Raw genomic sequence first — 21,492 nt, forward strand, 5'->3', positions numbered from 1 at the left:
AGAGATTTTCTTGTAGGCAGAGGGCATTGGAGTGGGACTCTATTGAATTGACAGGCACGCTCAGACCTAACTGGTGCGTCATAACCAATCAGAGCTGCAGTAGGCCTATATGCAAATAGCCATTGCCATATATGGATCTGTGCCATTCACTTTGAACTGGACTGTGTTTACTATAGGCTATTGATATTGTCTGTTCTCATTATTAGTCCCCTGGCTACCTTACGTTTTTAGGCTATTCAAACAACTTTTTGAGATTGAATTCATTGTTTGATTGGGAGAAAGCCATGCATAAGATGAGAAAAGGATAGCATATAGGCCAATTTCATAACCTATCGGATGGAGAGAAAAGGGAATATGCGCTCATTTTTTTAAACAGCTAGACACAAGATAGTTAAGGAGTGTCTGTTATTTAAAAAATGTACAGTATAGGTTTTGGCTATAGCTAAAAGGGAAATTTCAAAAATGTTCAACTTCATATTCGTCATCTCCAGCACCACCCCAACATCAACATAAGTGAAAATGGCGCGTTTCTATGTTTTGTAGTAGAGGAAGATAAGTGTTTCCAATGAAATAATCATCCAATTAGTAGGCAATATCTACAGTTGAAGTTGTACGTTTTACATACCCTTACGTTGGAGTCTACATGACACAAGTAATTTTTCCCACAATTGTTTACAGACAGATTATTTCACTTATAAATTCACTGTATCACAATTCCAGTGGGTCAGAAGTTTACATACACTAAGTTGACTGAGCCTTTAAAGAGCTTGGAAAATTCCAGAAAATTATGTCATTAGAAGCTTCTGATAGGCTAATTGACATAATTTGAGTCAATTGGAGGTGTACCTGTGGATGTATTTCAAGGCCTACCTTCAAACTCAGTGACTCTTTGCTTGACGTCATGGAAAAATCAAAAGAAATCAGCCAAGACCTCAGAAAAAGAATTGTAGACTTCCACAAGTCTGGTTCATTTTTGGGTGCAATTTCCCCAAAACGCCTGAAGGTACCACATTCATCTGTACAAACAATAGTACGCAGCCGTCATACCGCTCAGGAGGGAGACGCGTTCTCTCTCCTAGAGATGAATGTACTTTGGTGCAAAAAGTGCAAACCAATCCCAGAACAAAAGCAAAGGACTTTGTGAAGATGCTGGAGGAAACAGGTTCAAAAGTATCTATATCCACAGTTAAACGAGTCATATATCGACATAACCTGAAAGGCCGCTCAGCAAGGAAGAAGCCATTGCTACAAAACTGCCATAAAAAAGCCAGACTACGGATTGCAACTGCACACGGGGACAAAGATTGTACTTTTTTGAGAAATGTCCTCTGGTCTGATGAAACAAAAATAGAACTGTTTGGCCTTAATGATCATCGTTATGTTTGGAGGAAAAAGGGGGAGGCTTGCAAGCCGAAGAACACCATCTCAACCGTGAAGCACGGGGGTGGCAGCATCATGTTGTGGGGGTGCTTTGCTGCAGGAGGGACTGGTGCACTTCACAAAATAGATGGCATCATGAGGGTGGAAAATTATGTGGATATATTGAAGCAACATCTCAAGACCTCAGTCAGGATGTTCAAAGCTTGGTCGCAAATGGGTCTTCCATATGGACAATGACCCCATAACGGCTTAAGGACCACAAAGTCAAGGTATTGGAGTGGCCATTACAAACCCCTGACCTAAATCTTATAGAAAATTTGAGGGCAGAACTGAAAAAGTGTGTGTGAGCAAGGAGGCCTACAAACCTGGCTCAGTTACACCAGCTCTGTCAGGAGGAATGGGCCCAAATTTACCCAACTTATTGTGGGAAGCTTGTGGAAGGCTACCCGAAATGTTTGACCCAAGTTAAACAATTGAAAGGCAATGCTACGAATATAATTGAGTGTATGTGAACTTCTGACCCACTGGGAATGTGACGAAAGAAAAAAAAGCTGAAATAAATCATTCTATCTACTATTATTCTGACATTTCACCTACTTAAAATAACGTGGTGATCCTAACTGACCTAAGACAGGGCATTTTTACTAGGATTAAATGTCAGGAAATGTGAAAAACTAAGTTTAAATCTATTTGGCTGAGGTGTATGTAAACTTCCGACTTCAACTGTATGCATAATTGGATAGAATAACACGATGCACAGGCCTCCCGAGTGGCGCAGCAGTCTAAGGCACTGCATCACAGTTCTAGCTGTGTCACTACAGATCCTGGTTCGGCTGTGTTGCAGCCGGCCGCGACCGGGAGACCCATAAGGCGGCGCACAATTGGCCCAGCGTCGTCCGGGTTAGGGGAGGGTTTGGCTGCCCGGGATGTACTTGTCTCATCGCGCTCTAGCAACTCCTGTGGTGGGCCGGGCGCATGCACGCTGACATGGTCACCAGGTGTACGCAGTTTCTTCTGACACATTGGTGCAGCTGGCTTCCGGGTTAAGCGGGCATTGTGTCAAGAAGCAGTGCGGCTTGGTGGGGTCATGTTTCGGAGGACGCACGGCTCTCGACCTTTACCTCTCCTGAGTCCGTATTGGAGTTGCAGCGATGGGACAAGACTGTAACTACCAATTGGGATACCTAAAAATTGGTGTACAAAAATAAATAATAATAATTTAAAATAGAAAGATAAAAAAATACCACAACAAAAAATATCAGATGATGCGTGGATTTCCACCTAAATAGACATACCCAAACGTAAACATTTTTCATGAGGTGGCCATAAACAATAACTACTACATTTGCATAGTTTTAGAAAGGTCTGGAACTCACATTTCTTGTAAAAATATATGTATATAAATATTAGGAAAATGTGAAGAATCATATATTTTTTTCCTATTGAACACAAAAGTCTTGAAATTACTGAAATCCTTTCTAAATGTAGTAACGATGAAATTATACATGACTTATAAGAAATGTGATATCTTATACTATGTGTAAAATAAATATGGTCATACTTAGTACAATATTGGCACTATTTAATATAACTGCAGACAGAGAATTTTCTCCTCAACGTCCACTGAGAAGCACAGAGACACCATTTATATGTGTGCAGACTCGTAACTTCAGCTTTAAGCACAAAGTGGTTTTGTCCGTCTGTGACCAAGAGAAAGTGGTCTTGTTCAATTCTATTACTTTATTTACTTACGTTGAGGGCTTTAATTCCTGCTGAGAATATCACAGCGAGATTAAACTAGTATTGTTGCATCCGCTAGATTCTCCCGTTTATTATGCACTATTGCAAGCGAAGCTGTAAGTTTCACAGACACAGGAAATCGTTCCTTTATCTGGATAGGCCCGGAAATGTGACACGTCCCTATGCAAATGTGGGGTCTGATACCTGACACTTCAAGTTAGCCCCGCTGGGAGAGTGGGAGCAGAGAGACAGGGCTTTCTTGCACTATAAGACACATGACCCTACGATGTTCACAGAGCGCTTTGTACACCAAAACCGGTCCAGAACCACTCAAAGCCCCCTAAATAGGGGACTTAACATCTAAGCGGTATCATAATAACCAAATGTAGCCTATTAATTGCTGAATATAGAAAGAAGCATTCCAATCTATGGGTCCTACATAACACCAATTCATTTAAAACTACACCATGTCCAGGCCCGTTGAAATTCTGTTCGGGACAGTAGTTTTTTGGCCAACTGGCTCAATTGGGCCAGTAAGAAAAAAGTTAATGTTGGACCCTGAATGTAAACAATGTCATGTTTTGGCAGGACATAAAACTGGGTATGTTTTATTTGTGTAATTTCTTCCAGTGGCAAATTAAGCCTGTCCAAAATGACATTGCAGAGACTTGTGGGTTGTATAGTAACAACCGGGCGAGTTGGATGCAGCCAGACCTACACAGCCCTGCTTTCAGCTTTGCAGTTTTCCTCTCCTAGCTCAAGATTTAACTTTAGATTGAACGTTAAGTAACATCCCCTCAAAAGTCTCAAATAGCATGCTTTAAGCTTGTGTACAATTCATGTGGCACCTTACTCGGCAGGAATCAATCTTTAGCCATTGTTGGCACGAGAGGAACAAGCCTGTTGCTCACTCAGGTTTTCAATTCAGCATCCTACTGTTCCAGGATTACAGTCGATGAAAGCTTCTTCTCACAGATCTGTTCAATGTAGCTGGTGTCTGCCTGGCATTTCGCCCACAGTGTGAGCGAGGGAGTGAATGCAGCAGTTTGAATTCGTGACAGAGCTTAACCGTTGTGACTTACCGTCACTGGTGGGCTGTAGGTTGGCAGGGCATCATACTCTCTGGCACAGGGATGTTCCATTTCGAAACTTCAAAGGCCCTGGCATCCTTATTAAATATTGGTAGCAGTTTTTAAAATGTCAGTTTTTCTCTGTTTCTCTTCGACAGTGGTGAGCAACGCATGGCTGGAAACTTTGCTGTCTGCAATCGATGCTTTACCAAAGGAAACCATCAGACAGGAGGTAACAACAACCTGAAATGTACACTAGCTAACACATTAACGTAACACATACAAGCTCCTGTCTCCTTCCGTGGCCTCCAACTGCTTTTAAATGCTAGTAAAACTAAATGCATGATCTTCAACCGATTGTTGCCCGCACCTGCCTGCCAGACTAGCATCACTACTCTGAACGCTTCTGACTTAGAATATGTGGGCATCTACAAATACCTAGGTGTCTGGTTAGACTGCAAACTCTCTTTCCAGATTCACATTAAGCATCTCCAATTCAAAATTAAATCTATAATCAGCTTCCTATTTCGCAACAAAGCCTCCTTCACTCATGCTGCCAAACATACCCTCGTAAAACTGACTATCCTACTGATCCTTGACTTCGGCGATGTCATTTACAAAATATCCTCCAATACTCTACCCAGCAAACTGGATGTAGTCTATCACAGTGGCATCCATTTTGTCACCAAAGCCCCATATACTACCCACCACTGCGAACTGTATGCTCTCGTGTCTGGCCCTCACTACATATTCGTCACCAAACCCACTGGCTCCAGGTCATCTATAAGTCTTTGCTAGGTAAAACCCCGCCTTATCTCAGCTCACTGGTCACCATAGCGCGCTCCAGCAGGTATATTTCACTGGTCATCCCCAAAGCCAACACTTCCTTTGGCCACCTTTCCTTCCAGTTCTCTGCTGCCAATGACTGGAACGAATTGCAAAAATCACTAAAGCTGGAGTCTTATATCTCCCTCTCTAACTTTAAGCATCAGCTGTCAGATCAGTTTACCAATCACTGTACCTGTTCACAGCCAATCTGTAAATAGCACACCCAACTACCTCATCCCCCTATTGTTATTTATCCTCTTGCTCTTTTGCACCCCAGTATCTATCTCTACTTGCACATCATCTATCACTCCAGTGTTAATGCTAATTGTAATTATTTCGCCTCTATGGCCTATTTATTGCCTTACCTCTCTACTATCTCTACGTTTGCACACACTGTACATAGATTTTTCTATTGTGTTATTGACTGTACGTTTGTTTATGTGTAACTCTGTGTTGTTGTTTTTGTCGCACTGCTTTGCTTTATCTTGGCCAGGTCACAGTTGTAAATGAGAACTTGTTCTCAACTGGCCTACCTGGTTAAATAAAGGTGAAATACATTTTTTAAAATAATAATACAGGTATATTATAAAATGAACCAAATAAATTTGACCAGTCATGCTTACCGGTCTATACGTTAATTAGCATAATTTATGGAATTAAATTGGCACGTGTGTATTTTCGTTAGTTCGTCATGTATCTATTTATCAGTCGTGCACAGTACCTAGTTTGAGCGGAATATCACCTGTCGGACAGCGAGAGCTGCATCTTCTCAAACAACTGGTTGCTACTGGAGTGAAACGTGTTCTTATAAGCCCAGTCATTGCGCAAAAGTTCTAAATGTAATCGCGTGTTAAAAACAGTGTTTTGATGGCAACGTTTAAAAAGAGATACCGTTTTTATTTTGAACCGTGTGCTCCATTCACCATTTGTGTGCATAGGCAACACAGTAGGCAGGCTACCTTGCAATCTGAACTGGAGACCGTATGCATTTTAAAAACATATACTTAATTGTTTGAAACCTGTATGTTTTACTTCATATTATGAGGTATGTCTTACCTTGCTTCAAAGTAGCGTAGCCAAAATCTGGCTATGTGCATTTGTGTAGGATAGATTATTGCGCAACCCCAAACATTATATTCAGATTAGACTCAGTGTCACGTTTCTGACCTATTTCTGTTAGTTTGTTATATGTGTTAGTTGGTCAGGACGTGAGGTTGGGTGGGCATTCTATGTTTTCTGTTTCTATGTTGGTTTATGGGTTGCCTGGTATGGCTCTTAATTAGAGGCAGGTGTTTGGCGTTCCTCTAATTAAGAGTCATATTTAGGTAGGTGTTTTCACAGTGTTCGTTGTGGGTGATTGTCTCCTGTGTCTGTGTCTGTACACCACGCGGGACTGTTTTCGGTTTGTTTGTTCATCGTTTATTTTGTGTAGCCTATTTTCTCTATTCGTGCGTTCTTCATGTTTTATGTAAGTTCGTCGTCTAGGTCTGTCTACACCGTTTATTTGTTTTGTAATTTATTCAAGTGTTTTCGTTTCGTCCTCGTTTTTTGTTTAATAAATCATGTCATTCCAAAACGCTGCGCCTTGGTTCAATCCATGTTCCTCCTCTTCGGATGAAGAGGAGGAGGACGATCGTTACAGAATCACCCACCAATCCAGAACCAAGCGGCGTGAAGTCAAGCAGGATTATACACAGGAATCATGGACTTGGGAGGAAATATTGGACGGGAAAGGTCCATGGGCACAGCCGGGAGAATATCGCCGTCCCAAAGCTGAGCTGGAGGCAGCGAAAGCAGAGAGGCGGCGATATGAGGAGGCAGCACGGAAACAAGGCTGGAAGCCTGAGAATCAAGATCAAGACCGGAGATATGTAGGAACGCGTCTAGCACGGAAGCCCGAAAAGCCCGTGAGTACCACCCAAAAATTTCTTGGAGGGGGGCTAAGAGGTAGTGGGCCGAGGGCAGGTAGGAGACCTGCGCCCACTTCCCAGGCTTACCGTGGAGAGCGGGAGTACGGGCAGGCGCCGTGTTACGCAGTAGAGCGCACGGTGTCTCCTGTACGAGTGCATAGCCCAGTGCGGGTTATTCCACCTCCCCGCACTGGTAGGGCTAGATTGGGCATTGAGCCAGGTGTCATGAGGCCGGCTCAACGCGTCTGGTCTCCAGTGCGTCTCCTCGGGCCGGCTTACATGGCACCAGCCTTACGCATGGTGTCCCCGGTTCGCCTACATAGCCCGGTGCGGGTTATTCCACCTCCCCGCACTGGTCGGGCGACGGGGAGCATTCAACCGGGTAAGGTTGGGCAGGCTCGGTGCTCAAGAGAGTCAGTACGCCTGCACGGTCCGGTATTTCCGGCACTACCTCCCCGCCCCAGCCCAGTACCACCAGTGCCTACATTACGCACCAGGCTTCCAGTGCGTTTTCAGAGCCCTGTTCCTCCTCCACGCACTCTCCCTATGGTGCGTGTCTCCAGCCCAGTGCCTCCAGTTCCGGCACCGCGCACTAAGCCATATGTGCGTCTCCTAAGTCCTGTGCACACTGTTGTTTCTCCCCGTACTCGTCCTGATGTGCGTGCACTCAGCCCGGTGCCACCAGTGCCGGTACCACGCACCAGGAATATAGCACGCTTTGAGAGTTCAGTGTGTCCTGTCCCTGCTCCCCGCACTAGGCTTGAAGTGCGTGTCCTCAGTCAGGTGCCTCCAGTTACGGCACCACGCACCAAGCCTACAGTGCGTCTCAGCCGGCCAGAGTCTGCCGTCTGCCCAACGGCGCATGAACTGCCTGTCTGCCATGAGCCTGCAAAGCTGCCCGTCTGCCATGAGCCTACAGAGCCTTCCGCCAGACAGGAGCAGCCAGAGCCTTCCGCCAGACAGGTGCAGTCTGAGCCATCCGTCTCCGCAGCGCCATCTGAGCCATCCGTCTCCCCAGCGCCGTCTGAGCCATCCGTCTCCCCAGCGCCGTCTGAGCCATCCGTCTCCCCAGCGCCGTCTGAGCCATCCGTCTGTCCTGAGCCATTAGAGCCGCCCGTCTGTCCCGAGCCGTCAGAGCCGATAGTCAGTCAGGAGCCGCTAGAGCCTGTTATCAGTCAGGATCTGCCAGAGCCGCCAACCAGACAGGATCTGCCAGAGCCGCCAACCAGACAGGATCTGCCAGAGCCGCCAACCAGACAGGATCTGTCAGAGCCGCCAACCAGACAGGATCTGCCAGAGCCGTCAGTGAGCCATGAGCGTCCAGAGCCTTCAGCCAGCCATGAGCGTCCAGAGCCGTCAGCGAGCCATGAGCGTCGAGAGCCGTCAGCCAGCCATGAGCGTCGAGAGCCGTCAGCCAGCCATGAGCGTCCAGAGCCGTTAGCCAGTCATGAGCTGTCCCTTAGCCCGGAGCGACTATTTACCCAGAACTGCCCCTCAGTCCAGAGCTGTCTCTCTGTCCGGAGCTGCCTTTCAGTCCGGAGTTGCCCCTCTATCCTGATTTACCTCTCTATCCTAAGCTACCTATCTATCCTGATCTATCCCTCTGTCTTGAGCTATCCCTCTGTCTTGATCTATCCCTCTGTCCCGGTGCTGCCCCGGTTGTTGATGTTACCAAAAGGATTTTGTGGGGGTAAGATGAGGGTGGACATTCATAGGGGGAGATGGAAGCTGGGATTGACTATGGTGGGGTGGGGACCTCGCCCGGAGCCTGAGCCACCACCGTGGTCAGATGCCCACCCAGACCCTCCCCTAGACTTTGTGCTGGTGCGCCCGGAGTTCGCACCTTATGGGGGGGGTTATGTCACGTTCCTGACCTATTTCTGTTAGTTTGTTATATGTGTTAGTTGGTCAGGACGTGAGGTTGGGTGGGCATTCTATGTTTTCTGTTTCTATGTTGGTTTATGGGTTGCCTGGTATGGCTCTTAATTAGAGGCAGGTGTTTGGCGTTCCTCTAATTAAGAGTCATATTTAGGTAGGTGTTTTCACAGTGTTCGTTGTGGGTGATTGTCTCCTGTGTCTGTGTCTGTACACCACGTGGGACTGTTTTCGGTTTGTTTGTTCATCGTTTATTTTGTGTAGCCTATTTTCTCTATTCGTGCGTTCTTCATGTTTTATGTAAGTTCGTCGTCTAGGTCTGTCTACACCGTTTATTTGTTTTGTAATTTATTCAAGTGTTTTCGTTTCGTCCTCGTTTTTGTTTAATAAATCATGTCATTCCAAAACGCTGCGCCTTGGTTCAATCCATGTTCCTCCTCTTCGGATGAAGAGGAGGAGGACGATCGTTACACTCAGGTTTGTAATGGTGGTTAATTGTCACACTTACTTTTGATTGCTAAAAGTATCTTATATAAAATATATTAATAACCCCAAGCACACATCAAAATCCATAAAGAAATGGTTAATTGACCACAAAATCACAATTTTGAAATGGCCATCTCAGTCTCTGGACTTGAACCCCATTGAAAACCGTATGGTTTGAATTGAAGAGAGCAGTCAATAAGGCAGACAAAGGATATCAATGATCTGGAAAGATTCTGTATGGAGGAATGATCCAAGATCCCTCCCAATGTGTTCTCCAGTCTCATAAAAGATTTTAGATAAAGTGCCGTTATCCTCCCAAGTTGAGGTATTGAAAACAGGGATGCCAATAATTAACGTTTAAAAAATATATATATATTCTTTTAAATGTATTACTTTTTCTCCCCAATTTCGTGGTATCCAATTGTTAGTAGTTACTGTCTTGTCTCATCGCTACAGCTCCCGTACGGGCTCGGGAGAGACGAAGGTCGAGAGCCATGCGTCCTCCGGAACACAACCCAACCAAGCCGCACTGCTTCTTAACACAGCGCGCATCCAACCCGAAAGCCAGCCGCACCAATGTGTCGGAGGAAACACCGTACACCTAGCGACCTGGTCAGCGTGCACTGCACCCGGCCCGCCACAGGAGTCGCTACTGCGTGATGAGACTAGGATATCCCTACCGGCCAAACTCTCCCCTAACCCGGACGACGCTAGGCCAATTGTGCGTCGCCCCATGGACCTCCCGGTCGCGGCCGGCTGCGACAGAGCCTGGGTGCGAACCCAGAGTCTCTGGTGGCACAGCTAGCACTGCGATGCAGTATATGACACATATAGGGCCGATTTGCATTCAGTTGGTCAACTGACTACCTCCATTTTTGCCTCAACTCCCTGACATTTAGATTGTTTTGTATTTTGTTGCATCTCATTTTATTAATTTAAATGTGTTTCTTGTATGTGTTACTGTAATTCTCCATTCAGCTTGCTTTTTAGTTCAAAACTAGGCTTACTCCGTGTCTGGGAAACCGTTCCATAATATCTTACCTGAGAATTATGCCATGCTTCTAAGGAATTTCTGGGCATATTTCTGGGCATTAAAACAGTACTTTTTCAAAATGCTTTGCTGTGCCAAGGTCCATTTGTAAATATGACAAACTCTCTCACAGGGAGATGCCAAGCACCATGTTCATTTGCAATCATTTAACAATAACGCATGTTATGAAATACATTTCTGAAATAAGCCCCTGACAATGCAGATACATCCAGTTTGAGGCAATTGTTTTATACTACCCTGCAGTACAGGTTCGCTTTTTAATGCCCATGACTGTATAACCATTAGTATATCTTATATGGGAAATTAAGATGGCTTCTAATGGAACAGTGCCATTGGAAGAAACTAAGTTGGCTATCATTTCTCAGTATGGCAATACTGTGCCCGACAACTCAAGTCAGCCGCAATTACTTGTAAAGAACTGTGGTTAGTTAGGAAACTAAACTTGGCAACATAATTTAGCATGGTCCCGGTGGAGCCCTGGTAAAAAAAAAAGTGCACTATAAATGGAATAGGATGTCATTTGGGATGCAACCCATGGCGTCCTTAAACAGGCTGTTCCTTCCCTAACACCCTAATAGCCTGTACCCATTGGTTGATCATGCAGATCCTCAGCCCGCTTGTGTCCAAAGCTCAGCTGTCTCAGTCCCTGCAGGCCCGTTTAGCCAGCTGTCGTATCCTGGGGAAGGTGGCCTGCAAGTTTGAGTCTCCCATGTGAGTTTGTATCCCTGGAGTTTGTATCTTGCTCAATCACCAAACAGAAGGTCTGATGCTTGTTTTTCTACAAGGGAATGTCTTGATTGAATGCTTATTTTTCTGTAAGAAAATGTCTTTATTAAATTAGTGAAATAGATGTAGGGGCCATAGATGCTACAGTGGGATTAACTAGTTAATGATAGAAAGTCTAGACCAGGGGTGGGCAAACTTTTTGGCTCTAGGGCCACATTGAGATTTAAAAATTCAACGAGGAGCCACACATTTGTTCGTCAAAATCAGTTTGCTGGCCAGAAAAGGGCAATTATTTGAAAATATATGTCTACATACTTTCTATCTAGTTTTAGACTTTCAAGTGTGGCCTGGAGTGTTTTTTCAACCCAAAATAATAATTTATCCTAACAACAATAAAAAATATCCCCCACAGGCTGCATTTAATTGGCTGGCGAGCCCACCCCTGGCCTGGACGATAGATGTAGGACCCATAGATTCTAGGCTAAATTAGTTACAATCATTTCACAGCTCATCTGAATTAGTTTCAATTCAATTAGTCTTTTTTAATATCTCGTAGAAAAATCTTTATTGTGCCCTTTGGGACACCTTTCCAATAATCAATCATAATTTGATTTCTCTTGATATGCCCCAAAATTGTGTGAACCCCTTTTGGCAGAGTGAAGAAGGACCTCCTGCCCCTGGTGAGGTCCCTGTGCCAGGACGTGGAGTACGAGGTGCGCTCCTGCATGTGTCGCCAGCTGGAGAACATTGCCAGAGGAATCGGGTAAAAGAAAAGAACAGAGAAGAAAAAAAGAGGAGAATAATCCTTTCAAATAATGTGGTGTCACATTAAAATCGGAGGAGAGCTCATTGTAATGGCTGGAATGAAATAAATGGAATGGTTTCCATGTGTTTTATGTGTTTGATACCTTTCCATTTATTCCATTCCAGCCATTACATTGAGCCCCTCTGATTTTTCCACCCACAGACTCCACTGGTAGAAACAGTCACATTATTCAAACCGAAAGGCATAACGGTTAAATTGAACGGTGTCTTTGAAAAGGCTAAACACACCTTGTTGACCTGAGGAAATAGGCCAGTATGCAAGACTAAATACTCCTGAAATGTTGTTTGAATACGAAAACAATTCTTAGAAGCTTTGCTTTACGTTGAAGCTTATGTGTTGGGTGGGGGGGGGGTCTTTTTTCCTATCATGAGCCTCCAACAGATGACTGTAAACGCAGGCTTATCGCAGCCCCACCCCTCCCCATTGCCCACTGCCCACCCTAAGCTGAGCAGAATGTCAATGACAGAAGGCACACTGCAGAGGGTCTGCAATCCATTTCTCTCTGTGGTAGAGGATCAGTCAGGGTCGTGTTAATTAGGGCACTCAACAGAAAACAAATATGAACGTTTCTTATTGGACCAAACCAGATCGTCCATGTTTCATTCCGTTTTCTTCTGTTTGGTGCCTAATAAACATGGCCCAGTTGCCCAGAGCTCCCGCAGATTCAGTTTGCCTCTCTCCATGGAACGCAGCAGAAACACTGTGTCACAAATGGCACCCTATTCCCTATATAGCGCACTACTTTTGAGCAGAGCACTATGGGCCCCCACTATGGACACTTTATAGGGAATAGGGTGTCATTTGACAATCACACACTATCAACCATGATAGACTGCAGCAGCCCCCTGGGAACAACCGGCCCAGTCAAGAAAAACGATTTATAAAATGCTGCCCAGTTACCCGTGTAGCAAATGCTTTATTTTGCAATCAGGAAAGTGGCAGGGGGAAGGTAGTGCTTACTTTGGTATTCATGCTTAGTGGCACTACAACTAATGGATACATATTGACCAAATAGATAAACTCACAGGACGGCACACTACTGGGCATCCTAAGTGTGCAGTATACTCTTTGGGCCGGTTTCTCAGACACAGATTAAGCCTAGTACTGGACAAAAAGCACTTTCAATGGAGAATCTTCATTGAGCATACTTTTAAATCCAGGACTATGCTTAATCCGATGTCTGGGAAACCGGCCTCTAGAGTGCATCTCAGTATCATTTGTCTTATCGTCTCCCCTTTCCTGTTATTTTATTATGTCCTATTTCTTATCCCCATCCTCATAGAGATGTTCTCCTTCGATAACATATATAACATATACATATACATATATTGATCCATTAGTTGAATAGAACATCTTTGAGCTACTGACAGGTGCAATGAATTGAAACACCAACACTAATTGGTGCACAGAATCAAATTACCTGATGCTTTGAATGGATCTTTTCGTGTTTTGTTCATTAGTCCATCAAACTTTAACAAAATACAAAAATATTTTTTTTGTGTGAACTATCCCTTTAACAGTGCTACATTAATACAGTATGTGCTAGGTTTAGTTACTGTCAAACTCCAATATTGGTATTGGAGTATTGCAAGCAACCAACTGTGCAACAGTGAGTTATCAGAATATGTATTTTGTCAGAGGGTGAGTGGCTTATTAAGGAGAAGGTGTATTATGTGTCAGTCACCAACACAACCCTGTAACCTTGACATGATACGTTCTGTAACTTGACTCTCTTGTTATCCTTCATTGATCTTTTGGATGCAGTTAATGAAATGTGCTGTTTTATATTGCCAATGTTGGGGGAGGGAGATTCTATTCTTCTTAGCTCCTACATTTAGGGATAGCCTAGTTCACAATAAAATAGTATCATGTTTCCATACATCAACAGTGGTCTTAAACTAGTCAAGTCCATTTCCTTTTTTTGACACTTGTTGGATAACAGGCATATATAAACACAGCAAATAGGCAGTGACTCATGTTCGTAGCATTCATAGTGATAGTATTGTTTTTACAAAAGAGATGCAGCAAAATATGACATCAGCTTTGCACGCTAAAATAAACTAAATTGGCATACAGAGGCAGCTCTGACTCGGTATCTCAATGTGAATGGCATCAGCATGTTTTTATTTGGAATTGTATTTTTGTCAACCTTATTTTTTATATACATTTATTATCCATTGACAGTTAAGTATATGAATATGAAAAAAAGGGGGAAAAACTAAAGAAAGATAAATAATAATTAAAGAAAGAGGTTGCGTTAAATTGAGAGCACAGGGAAGATCATCTCCCAGAATGATTTTATCCCTGGGCTTTCCCACATCATATGGATTAAGGTACCTTGGGTGTCATTAGAGCATAGAGTACAATTTGGTGATGGTTTGGCTTTAATGTAATAGAATTTCCGGGGAGTAAAGTACATTCTGTGAACAAAATTAAAGTGAATAATTTGGTGATTTGGATTTCTGGAAGATAGAGATATATTGTGCCATATTGTTTGCCAATTAAGAACATTGTTGGATGTTTGTAGATCTTTTTTCCACAATTTGTCAATTGAAAGCGGCTTGGATGAGGACTTTACTAGACGGGAATTAATTTCAGAGACGTGACCTCTTTTTCCAAGCACCTTATGAAAGGGATGAAGGTGAGGCTTTGTTTTCCAAGATACCCCATGAGCGTGCATAGCAAAACGTAATTGTAAGTAGAAAAGTAATGAGGTGCCAGGCAGGTTGTACTTTTGTTGAATATCTTGGAATGCACAGAGACTGTCATGCCACATGGGAAATAAGATGGGGCACCCTCCCAATTTGGAGACCAAGATTATGGAAAATTGGTGATTAGAGGTACCAGTTCAGTGTGATTCCACATATTTTTTCAGTTAGACGCCAAACAGAAATGAAGTGAGAAATAATAGAGCCGAATCTTAATTTAGATTGTTTCAGAGCTACGTTGGAATAGATAAGGTTTTGTAATCTGTGTTGGTGAACACATTTTTATTCTATTGGATGCCATGACAAGCAAGTTTCTGGATTTAGCCAAGTAGCGAGAATTCAGAGAAAATGACCAAAAGTACCATTGGAAGTTTGGGAGGCTTTTGTCTCTGTAAAATGGAGAGTTTAATTCTTGTTTCATTGTTCGTCCAGATACATTTTGAGATTAGGGAGTGCATTTTCTTCCGGTGGCCATCAGGTGGTGCTACAAGGAGCATTGGACTTTTTTATGACAAAATGGTGGAACCTGCCCCAGGGCTGTTGGATTGCTCAGAGGGGTATACTACAAAGCAGGTGTGAGGAGTTGGCGAGGTAACTTTGGTCAACTCTGAGTTCAACTCGGGATAACCGCTCATACGAAAGTGGCTCACCTTTTAGTCATGTAAATTTCTATGGCAATTAATTATTCAGAACTAACCTGCTCCGGGGGAGGCTTACTCACAAGTAACTTCACTGAAATGACTGAGCCAATATGTTGAGGACAAATGAAATAATATTCCCTCCCTTGCAAAGATTGCGTCATCATCCCCTTCATTTGAGGAGACAATTGATTTGAAAAAATATATATATTTAAGAAAATTATAATGTTAAAATATATGAAATATACAGTTGAAGTCGGACGTTTACATACACCTTAGCCAAATACATTTAAACTCAGTTTTTCACAATTCCTGACATTTAATCCTAGTAAAAATTCCCTGTCTTAGGTCAGTTAGGATCACCACTTTATTTTAAGAATGTGAAATGTTAGAATAATAGTAGAGTATTATTTATTTCAGCTTTTATTTCTTTCATCACATTCCTAGTGGGTTAGAAGTTTACATACACTCAATTAGTATTTGGTAGTATTGCCTTTCAATTGTTTAACTTGGGTCAAACGTTTCGGGTAGCCTTCCACAAGCTTCCCACAATAAGTTGGGTAAATTTGGGCCCATTCCTCCTGACAGAGCTGGTGTAACTGAGTCAGGTTTGTAGGCCTCCTTGCTCGCACACGCTTTTTCAGTTCTGCCCACAAATTTTCTATGGGATTGAGGTCAGGGCTTTGTGATGGCCACTCCAATAGCTTGAATTTGTTGTCCTTAAGCCATTTTGCCACAACTTTGGAAGTGTGCTTGGGGTCATTGTCCATATGGAAGACCCATTTGCGACCAAGCTTTAACTTCCTGACTGATGTCTTGAGATGTTGCTTCAATATATCCACACAATTGTCCATCCTCATGATGCCATCTATTTTGTGAAGTGCACCAGTCCCTCCTGCAGCAAAGCACCCCCACAACACAATGTTGCCACCCCCGTGCTTCACGGTTGGGATGGTGTTCTTCGGCTTGTAAGCATCCCCCTTTTTCCTCCAAGCATAACAATGGACATTATGCCCAAACAGTTATATTTTTGTTTCATCAGTCCAGAGGACATTTTTCCAAAAAGTACAATCTTTGTCCCCATGTGCAGTTGCAATCCGTAGTCTGGCTTTTTTATGGCGGTTTTGGAGCAGTGACTTCTTCCTTGCTGATTGGTCTTTTAGGTTTCGATATAACTCGTTTTACTGTGGATATAGATACTTTTGTACTTGTTTCCTCCAGCATCTTCACAGGGTTCTTTGCTGTAGTTTTGTTTGCACTTTTCTGTCTCTAGGAGACAGAATGCGTCTCCTTCCTGAGCGGTATGATGGCTGCGTGGTCCCATGGTGTTTATACTAGCGTACTATTGTTTGTACAGATGAGCGTGGTACCTTCAGGCATTTGGAAATTGCTCCCAAGGATGAACCAGACTTGTGTGGGTCTACCATTTTTTTTCTGGGGTCTTGGCAGATTTCATTTGATTTTCCCATGATGTCAAGCAAAGAGGCACTGAGTTTGAAGGTAGGCCTTGAAATACATCCACAGGTACACCTCCAATTGACTCAAATGATGTCAATTAGCCTATCAGAAGCTTCTAAATCCATGACATCATTTTCTGGAATTTTCCAAGCTGTTTAAAGGCACAGTCAACTTAGTGTATGTAAACTTCTGACCCACCAGAAATGGGATACAGTGAATTATAAGTGAAATGATCTGTCTGTAAACAATTGTTGGAAAAATGACTTGTGTCATGAACAAAGTAGATGTCCTAACCGACTTGCCAAAATGCACAGTAACACTTTTGTATGACTTAATAAATTATTTTATCGATATGAGTGGGATTAAAGGTGCTTGTGGTTGTGCATTGATTAGCACGCCAAAGATGGCATTAATGATAAGTAATAAAATAAAGTTGGCACTTTTAAAAGCCTGTTTCACACAATATCCTTTTAAATTGGCAAGATAATTTAAAATAAATCCTTTTGATTTCAGCTGAAATTAAATGTGGCACTGACTCGCCCATGGATTCATTTTTCACCATTGTCTCAATGAAGAGTGTGGCGTTCGACTAGCCATTATGCAGTTACAAGCGCAGAAGGACGTGCGATATCAACCGTCGTAGTACTATCAAGCCTGAGCTGGAATGTGAAGCTGAAACTTGTTAGCTTTAGAAAACCCTGAGTAGATATAGCTTGCTTTGTAGGATACCCCTCTGTTGGTTGAGAGATCTCATGTGGATCAGCCATGACTAGGGCTGTTGCGGTGACCGTATTACCGCCTCACCAGCGGTTACATGTCATGAAGGCAGTCAAATTCCACATGATCGTTTAGTTACGGTAATTAGGCTTCTCCAAGCTCTCATGTTGCTGCTGGTCATTAGTAGCCTACCAAACTTGCTAACTTTCCTCGTACTCAGCCCTCTATTGTCCCTCTAATCACTCTGACATTGCAAATGTATTTGAAAATCTAATTGAGCGCTTAATGAGAGCCCATGAGCTCATGTTGTGCAACATTTCTATAGGCTATGCAATTGCGGGAGAAAACAGAGTGATGGCCGCTAATAAAAAGACGAGCCTCTCATCAGCTTTCTATAGGCTAGGCCTACTATATTTATTTCTCAACTTTCCTAATATTAAACAAATTGTTTATATTTACAACAGGAGTATAGCCTACCTGACTGGCATGAAAATAAACTACGGGGAAAAGCGTCCTCCATTCTCTATTTAAGTGCATAGATGACATGTATTTTTTCCCACTGCCCCTGTTTCGATACAGGTGCATGATAATGGTCCATTCTAAATCAAAACAAATGTCACATATATATAGATATATATTATTTAGTATGTGTAAAGACAAGATTAAATCAAGAATAGTCTAATATGTGATCCACAGACTATGATCCACATCGCACTGAACACTGCCCTATCCCATCTTGACAAGAGGAATAACTATGTAAGAATGCTGTTCATTGACTATAGCTCAGCATTCACCACCATAGTACCCTCCAAGCTCATCATTAAGCTTGAGGCCCTGGGTCTGAACCCCGCCCTGTGCAACTGGGTCCTGGACTCCCTGACAGGCGCGCCCGCAAGTGGTTAAGGTAGGAAACAACACCTTCACTTCGCTGATCCTCAACACTGGGGCCCCACAATGCGTGCTCAGCCCCCTCCTGTACACCCTGTTCACCCATGACTGCGTGGCCACGCACGCCTCCAATTCATCAAGTTTGCAGATGACACAACAGTAGTAGGCCTGATTACCAACAATGACGAGACAGACTACAGGGAGGAGGTGAGGGACCTGGGAGTGTGGTGCCAGGAAAGTAACCTCTCACCTAACTTCAACACAACAAAGGAGCTGATTGTGAACTTCAGGAAACAACAGAGGGAGCGCACCCCTATCCACATCGACGGGACTGCAGTGGAGAAGGTGGAAAAGCTTCAAGTTCCCCAGCGTACACATCACTGACAAACTGAAATGGTCCGCCCACACAGACAGTGTGGTGAAGAAGGCTCGACAGTGCCTCTTCAACCTCAGGAGGCTGAAGAAAATTGACTTGTCACCTAAAACACTCAAACTTTTACAGATGCACAATTGAAGCATACTGTAAGGTTGTATCACCGCCTGGTACGGCAACTGCACCGCCCGCAACTGCAGGGCTCTCCAGAGGGTGGTGCGGTGTGCCCAGCGCATCTTCAGGGGCAAACTACCTGCCCTCAAGGACACTTACAGCACCCGATGTCACAGGAAGACCAAAAAGATTATCAAAGACAACAACCACCCGAGCCACTGTCTGTTCACCCCGTTATCATCCAGAAGGCGTGGTCAGTACAGGTGCATCAAAGCTGGGACCGAGAGGCTGAAAAACAGCTTCTATCTCAAGGCCATCAGACTGTTAAAATAGCCATCACTAGCACATTAGAGGCTGCTGCCCTATATACACTACCGTTCAAAAGTTTAGGGTCACTTAGAAATGTCCTTGTTTTTGAAAGAAAAGCACATTTTTTTGTCCATTAAAATAACATCAAATTGATCAGAAATACACTGTAGACATTGTTAATGTTGTAAATGACTATTGTAGCTGGAAACTGCAGTTTTTTTAATGGAATATCTACATAGGCATACAGAGGCCCATTATCAGCAACCTTCACGCCTGTGTTCCAATGGCACGTTGTGTTAGCTAATCCAAGTTTATAATTTTGAAAGGCTAATTGATCATTAGAAAACCCTTTTGCAATTATGTTAGCACAACTGAAAACATTTGTTCTGATTAAAGAAGCAATAAAACTGGCCTTCTTTAGACTAGTTGAGTATCTGGAGCATCAGCATTTGTGGGTTCTACTACACGCTCAAAATGGCCAGAAACAAAGAACTTTCTTCTGAAACTTGTCAATCTATTTTTGTTCTGAGAAATGAATGCGAGAAATTGCCAAGAAACGGAAGATCTCGTACAACAGTGTGTACTACTCCCTTCACAGAACAGCGCAAACTGTCTCTAACCAGAATAGAAAGAGGAGTGGAAGTCCCCGGTGCACAACTGAGCAAGAGGTCAAGTACATTAGATTGTCTTGTTTGAGAAACAGATGCCTCACAAGTCCTCAATTAGCAGCTTCATTAAATATTACCCGCAAAACACCAGTCTCAACGTCAACAGTGAAGAGGCGACTCCGGGATGCTGGCTTTCTAGGCAGAGTTGCAAAGAAAAAGCAATATCTCAGACTGGCCAATAAAATAAAAGATTAAAATGCGCAAAAGAACACAGACACTGGACAGAGGAACTCTGCCTGTTCATTGACTATTGTATAAAACATTTTTTATGATGGTAGTGGTTGTATTTATTTGGGATCTATCGCATCCCACAACTGTTTGGAATATTTATTTCCCTCACAGAATAAAATAGGTCAACTTTTGTACTATGGGGGATAGTAGATTGACATCGGCTAGTGCTTTTGCTGTTTGTTAGGCCTACTCATCTTGTTGGCTGACGAAAAGTAAATGTGGACAGTTCTTCCAATATCTTCAATATTCACCTTGGATGTGTCTGTCTTAACTTGTATTCTGTGAGAAAGACCCGATCACGTGATGGAGAGCTGTGTGAGTGTGTACAGAGTGTGTACAGCCTGCGCAAAAAAATGTAGCGGAGCTCATGCCTTTCAATAAACTTTTTTCAAATCTTCATTAGAGTCTCATCATGCAGCCTTACAATGTATTAAACATCTAAACATGTAGCCCAATGTTTGTAGAACAACTAAAGTTACGTTAATAACTCTAAATTAAGCATATAGGATTACCTATTTCTTTGTTAACCGCTTGACACAGAATAGCCTGTGTGTGCGCACTCCCTCAAATCATTTGGAGAAAATATTTATATTTTATTCAGCTTTGTTCAATTGTATTCTTCATACTATAAAATAATGGCATGAAATTATAAGCAAATCTTGTCTGCTAAATTAACTAGTGTAGCCCACAGCCATTTAGCATAGCCAGATCAGGGCCTAACATAAGGACAACTCGGAGTATGCTATTCTTTTCTTCTGAAATAGACTGCATTTTCTTCATATCATGCTTCTTTAGAACTGTCTAAAATAAATTATGGATTTATTGGGAAGGTGTAGGCTATATTACATGGATTTATTAGACTTAGGATATGTGTGGAAGCCAGGAGATGCAAAATGTGCTTATGTTAATTAGCGGTCAATTACTGTGAGACCGACAGTTATTTGCTTGACAATCACCGGCTGTGTCTTCCTGGTTGTTTCTGAGCAGTCGGGTTGTCTATTTTTGATAGTGTTATTTTAGAAGCCACGTTCAAGTTTGTAGCTTGTAGATGCGGAAGTTTGTCTAAAGTTTGGACAAACAAAGGGAGGTTGGTGAACAGAACTCTGTTGCCATCTTACTCATGCCACAATTTTTTTCTTGCCACACAAGTCCATTTTCCATGCATTCTGAGGAATAAAATGATTGAACTTTGATTTTGGGGAAACTCAAACGATCCCTTTAATGGGAATGTGTGTTTGTTTTATAATTGTGTCTCCTCTTTCTCCTCTGGTGTCTCAGACTGGACCACACCAAGGCGGCAGTGCTGCCTGAGCTCGTAGAGTTGGCTCGGGACGAGGGGAGCACGGTGCGCCTGGCTGCCTTCGACACCATCATTAACCTGCTGGAGATGTTCGACAGTGGTGAGAAACCTCATACAATGACACCACATCACCTATGTCATGCACCCTCATCACCTCATATAAAACTCATACAATCTTATCACCTCAAACAGTCTC

The 21,492-nt window shown here is 43.1% G+C and overlaps 1 protein-coding gene across 3 annotated transcripts in view; it reads left to right on the forward strand.

The window, feature by feature from the left end:
• The window catches only part of ppp4r4 (protein phosphatase 4, regulatory subunit 4), a 126,231-nt gene that overhangs the window by 53,266 nt on the left and 51,473 nt on the right, over positions 1-21,492 (forward strand). For all 3 annotated transcript variants that reach the window (XM_055872457.1, XM_055872454.1, XM_055872456.1), the window contains 4 exons: positions 4,349-4,422; positions 10,945-11,051; positions 11,722-11,829; positions 21,275-21,396. In XM_055872457.1, coding sequence (XP_055728432.1) covers positions 4,349-4,422; positions 10,945-11,051; positions 11,722-11,829; positions 21,275-21,396 — 411 coding nt within the window. The remainder of the gene's footprint in view (positions 1-4,348; positions 4,423-10,944; positions 11,052-11,721; positions 11,830-21,274; positions 21,397-21,492) is intronic.

The sequence above is a fragment of the Salvelinus fontinalis genome, chromosome 20, assembly GCF_029448725.1.
Source record: "Salvelinus fontinalis isolate EN_2023a chromosome 20, ASM2944872v1, whole genome shotgun sequence".
NCBI classification, from domain to species: Eukaryota; Metazoa; Chordata; class Actinopteri; order Salmoniformes; family Salmonidae; genus Salvelinus; species Salvelinus fontinalis.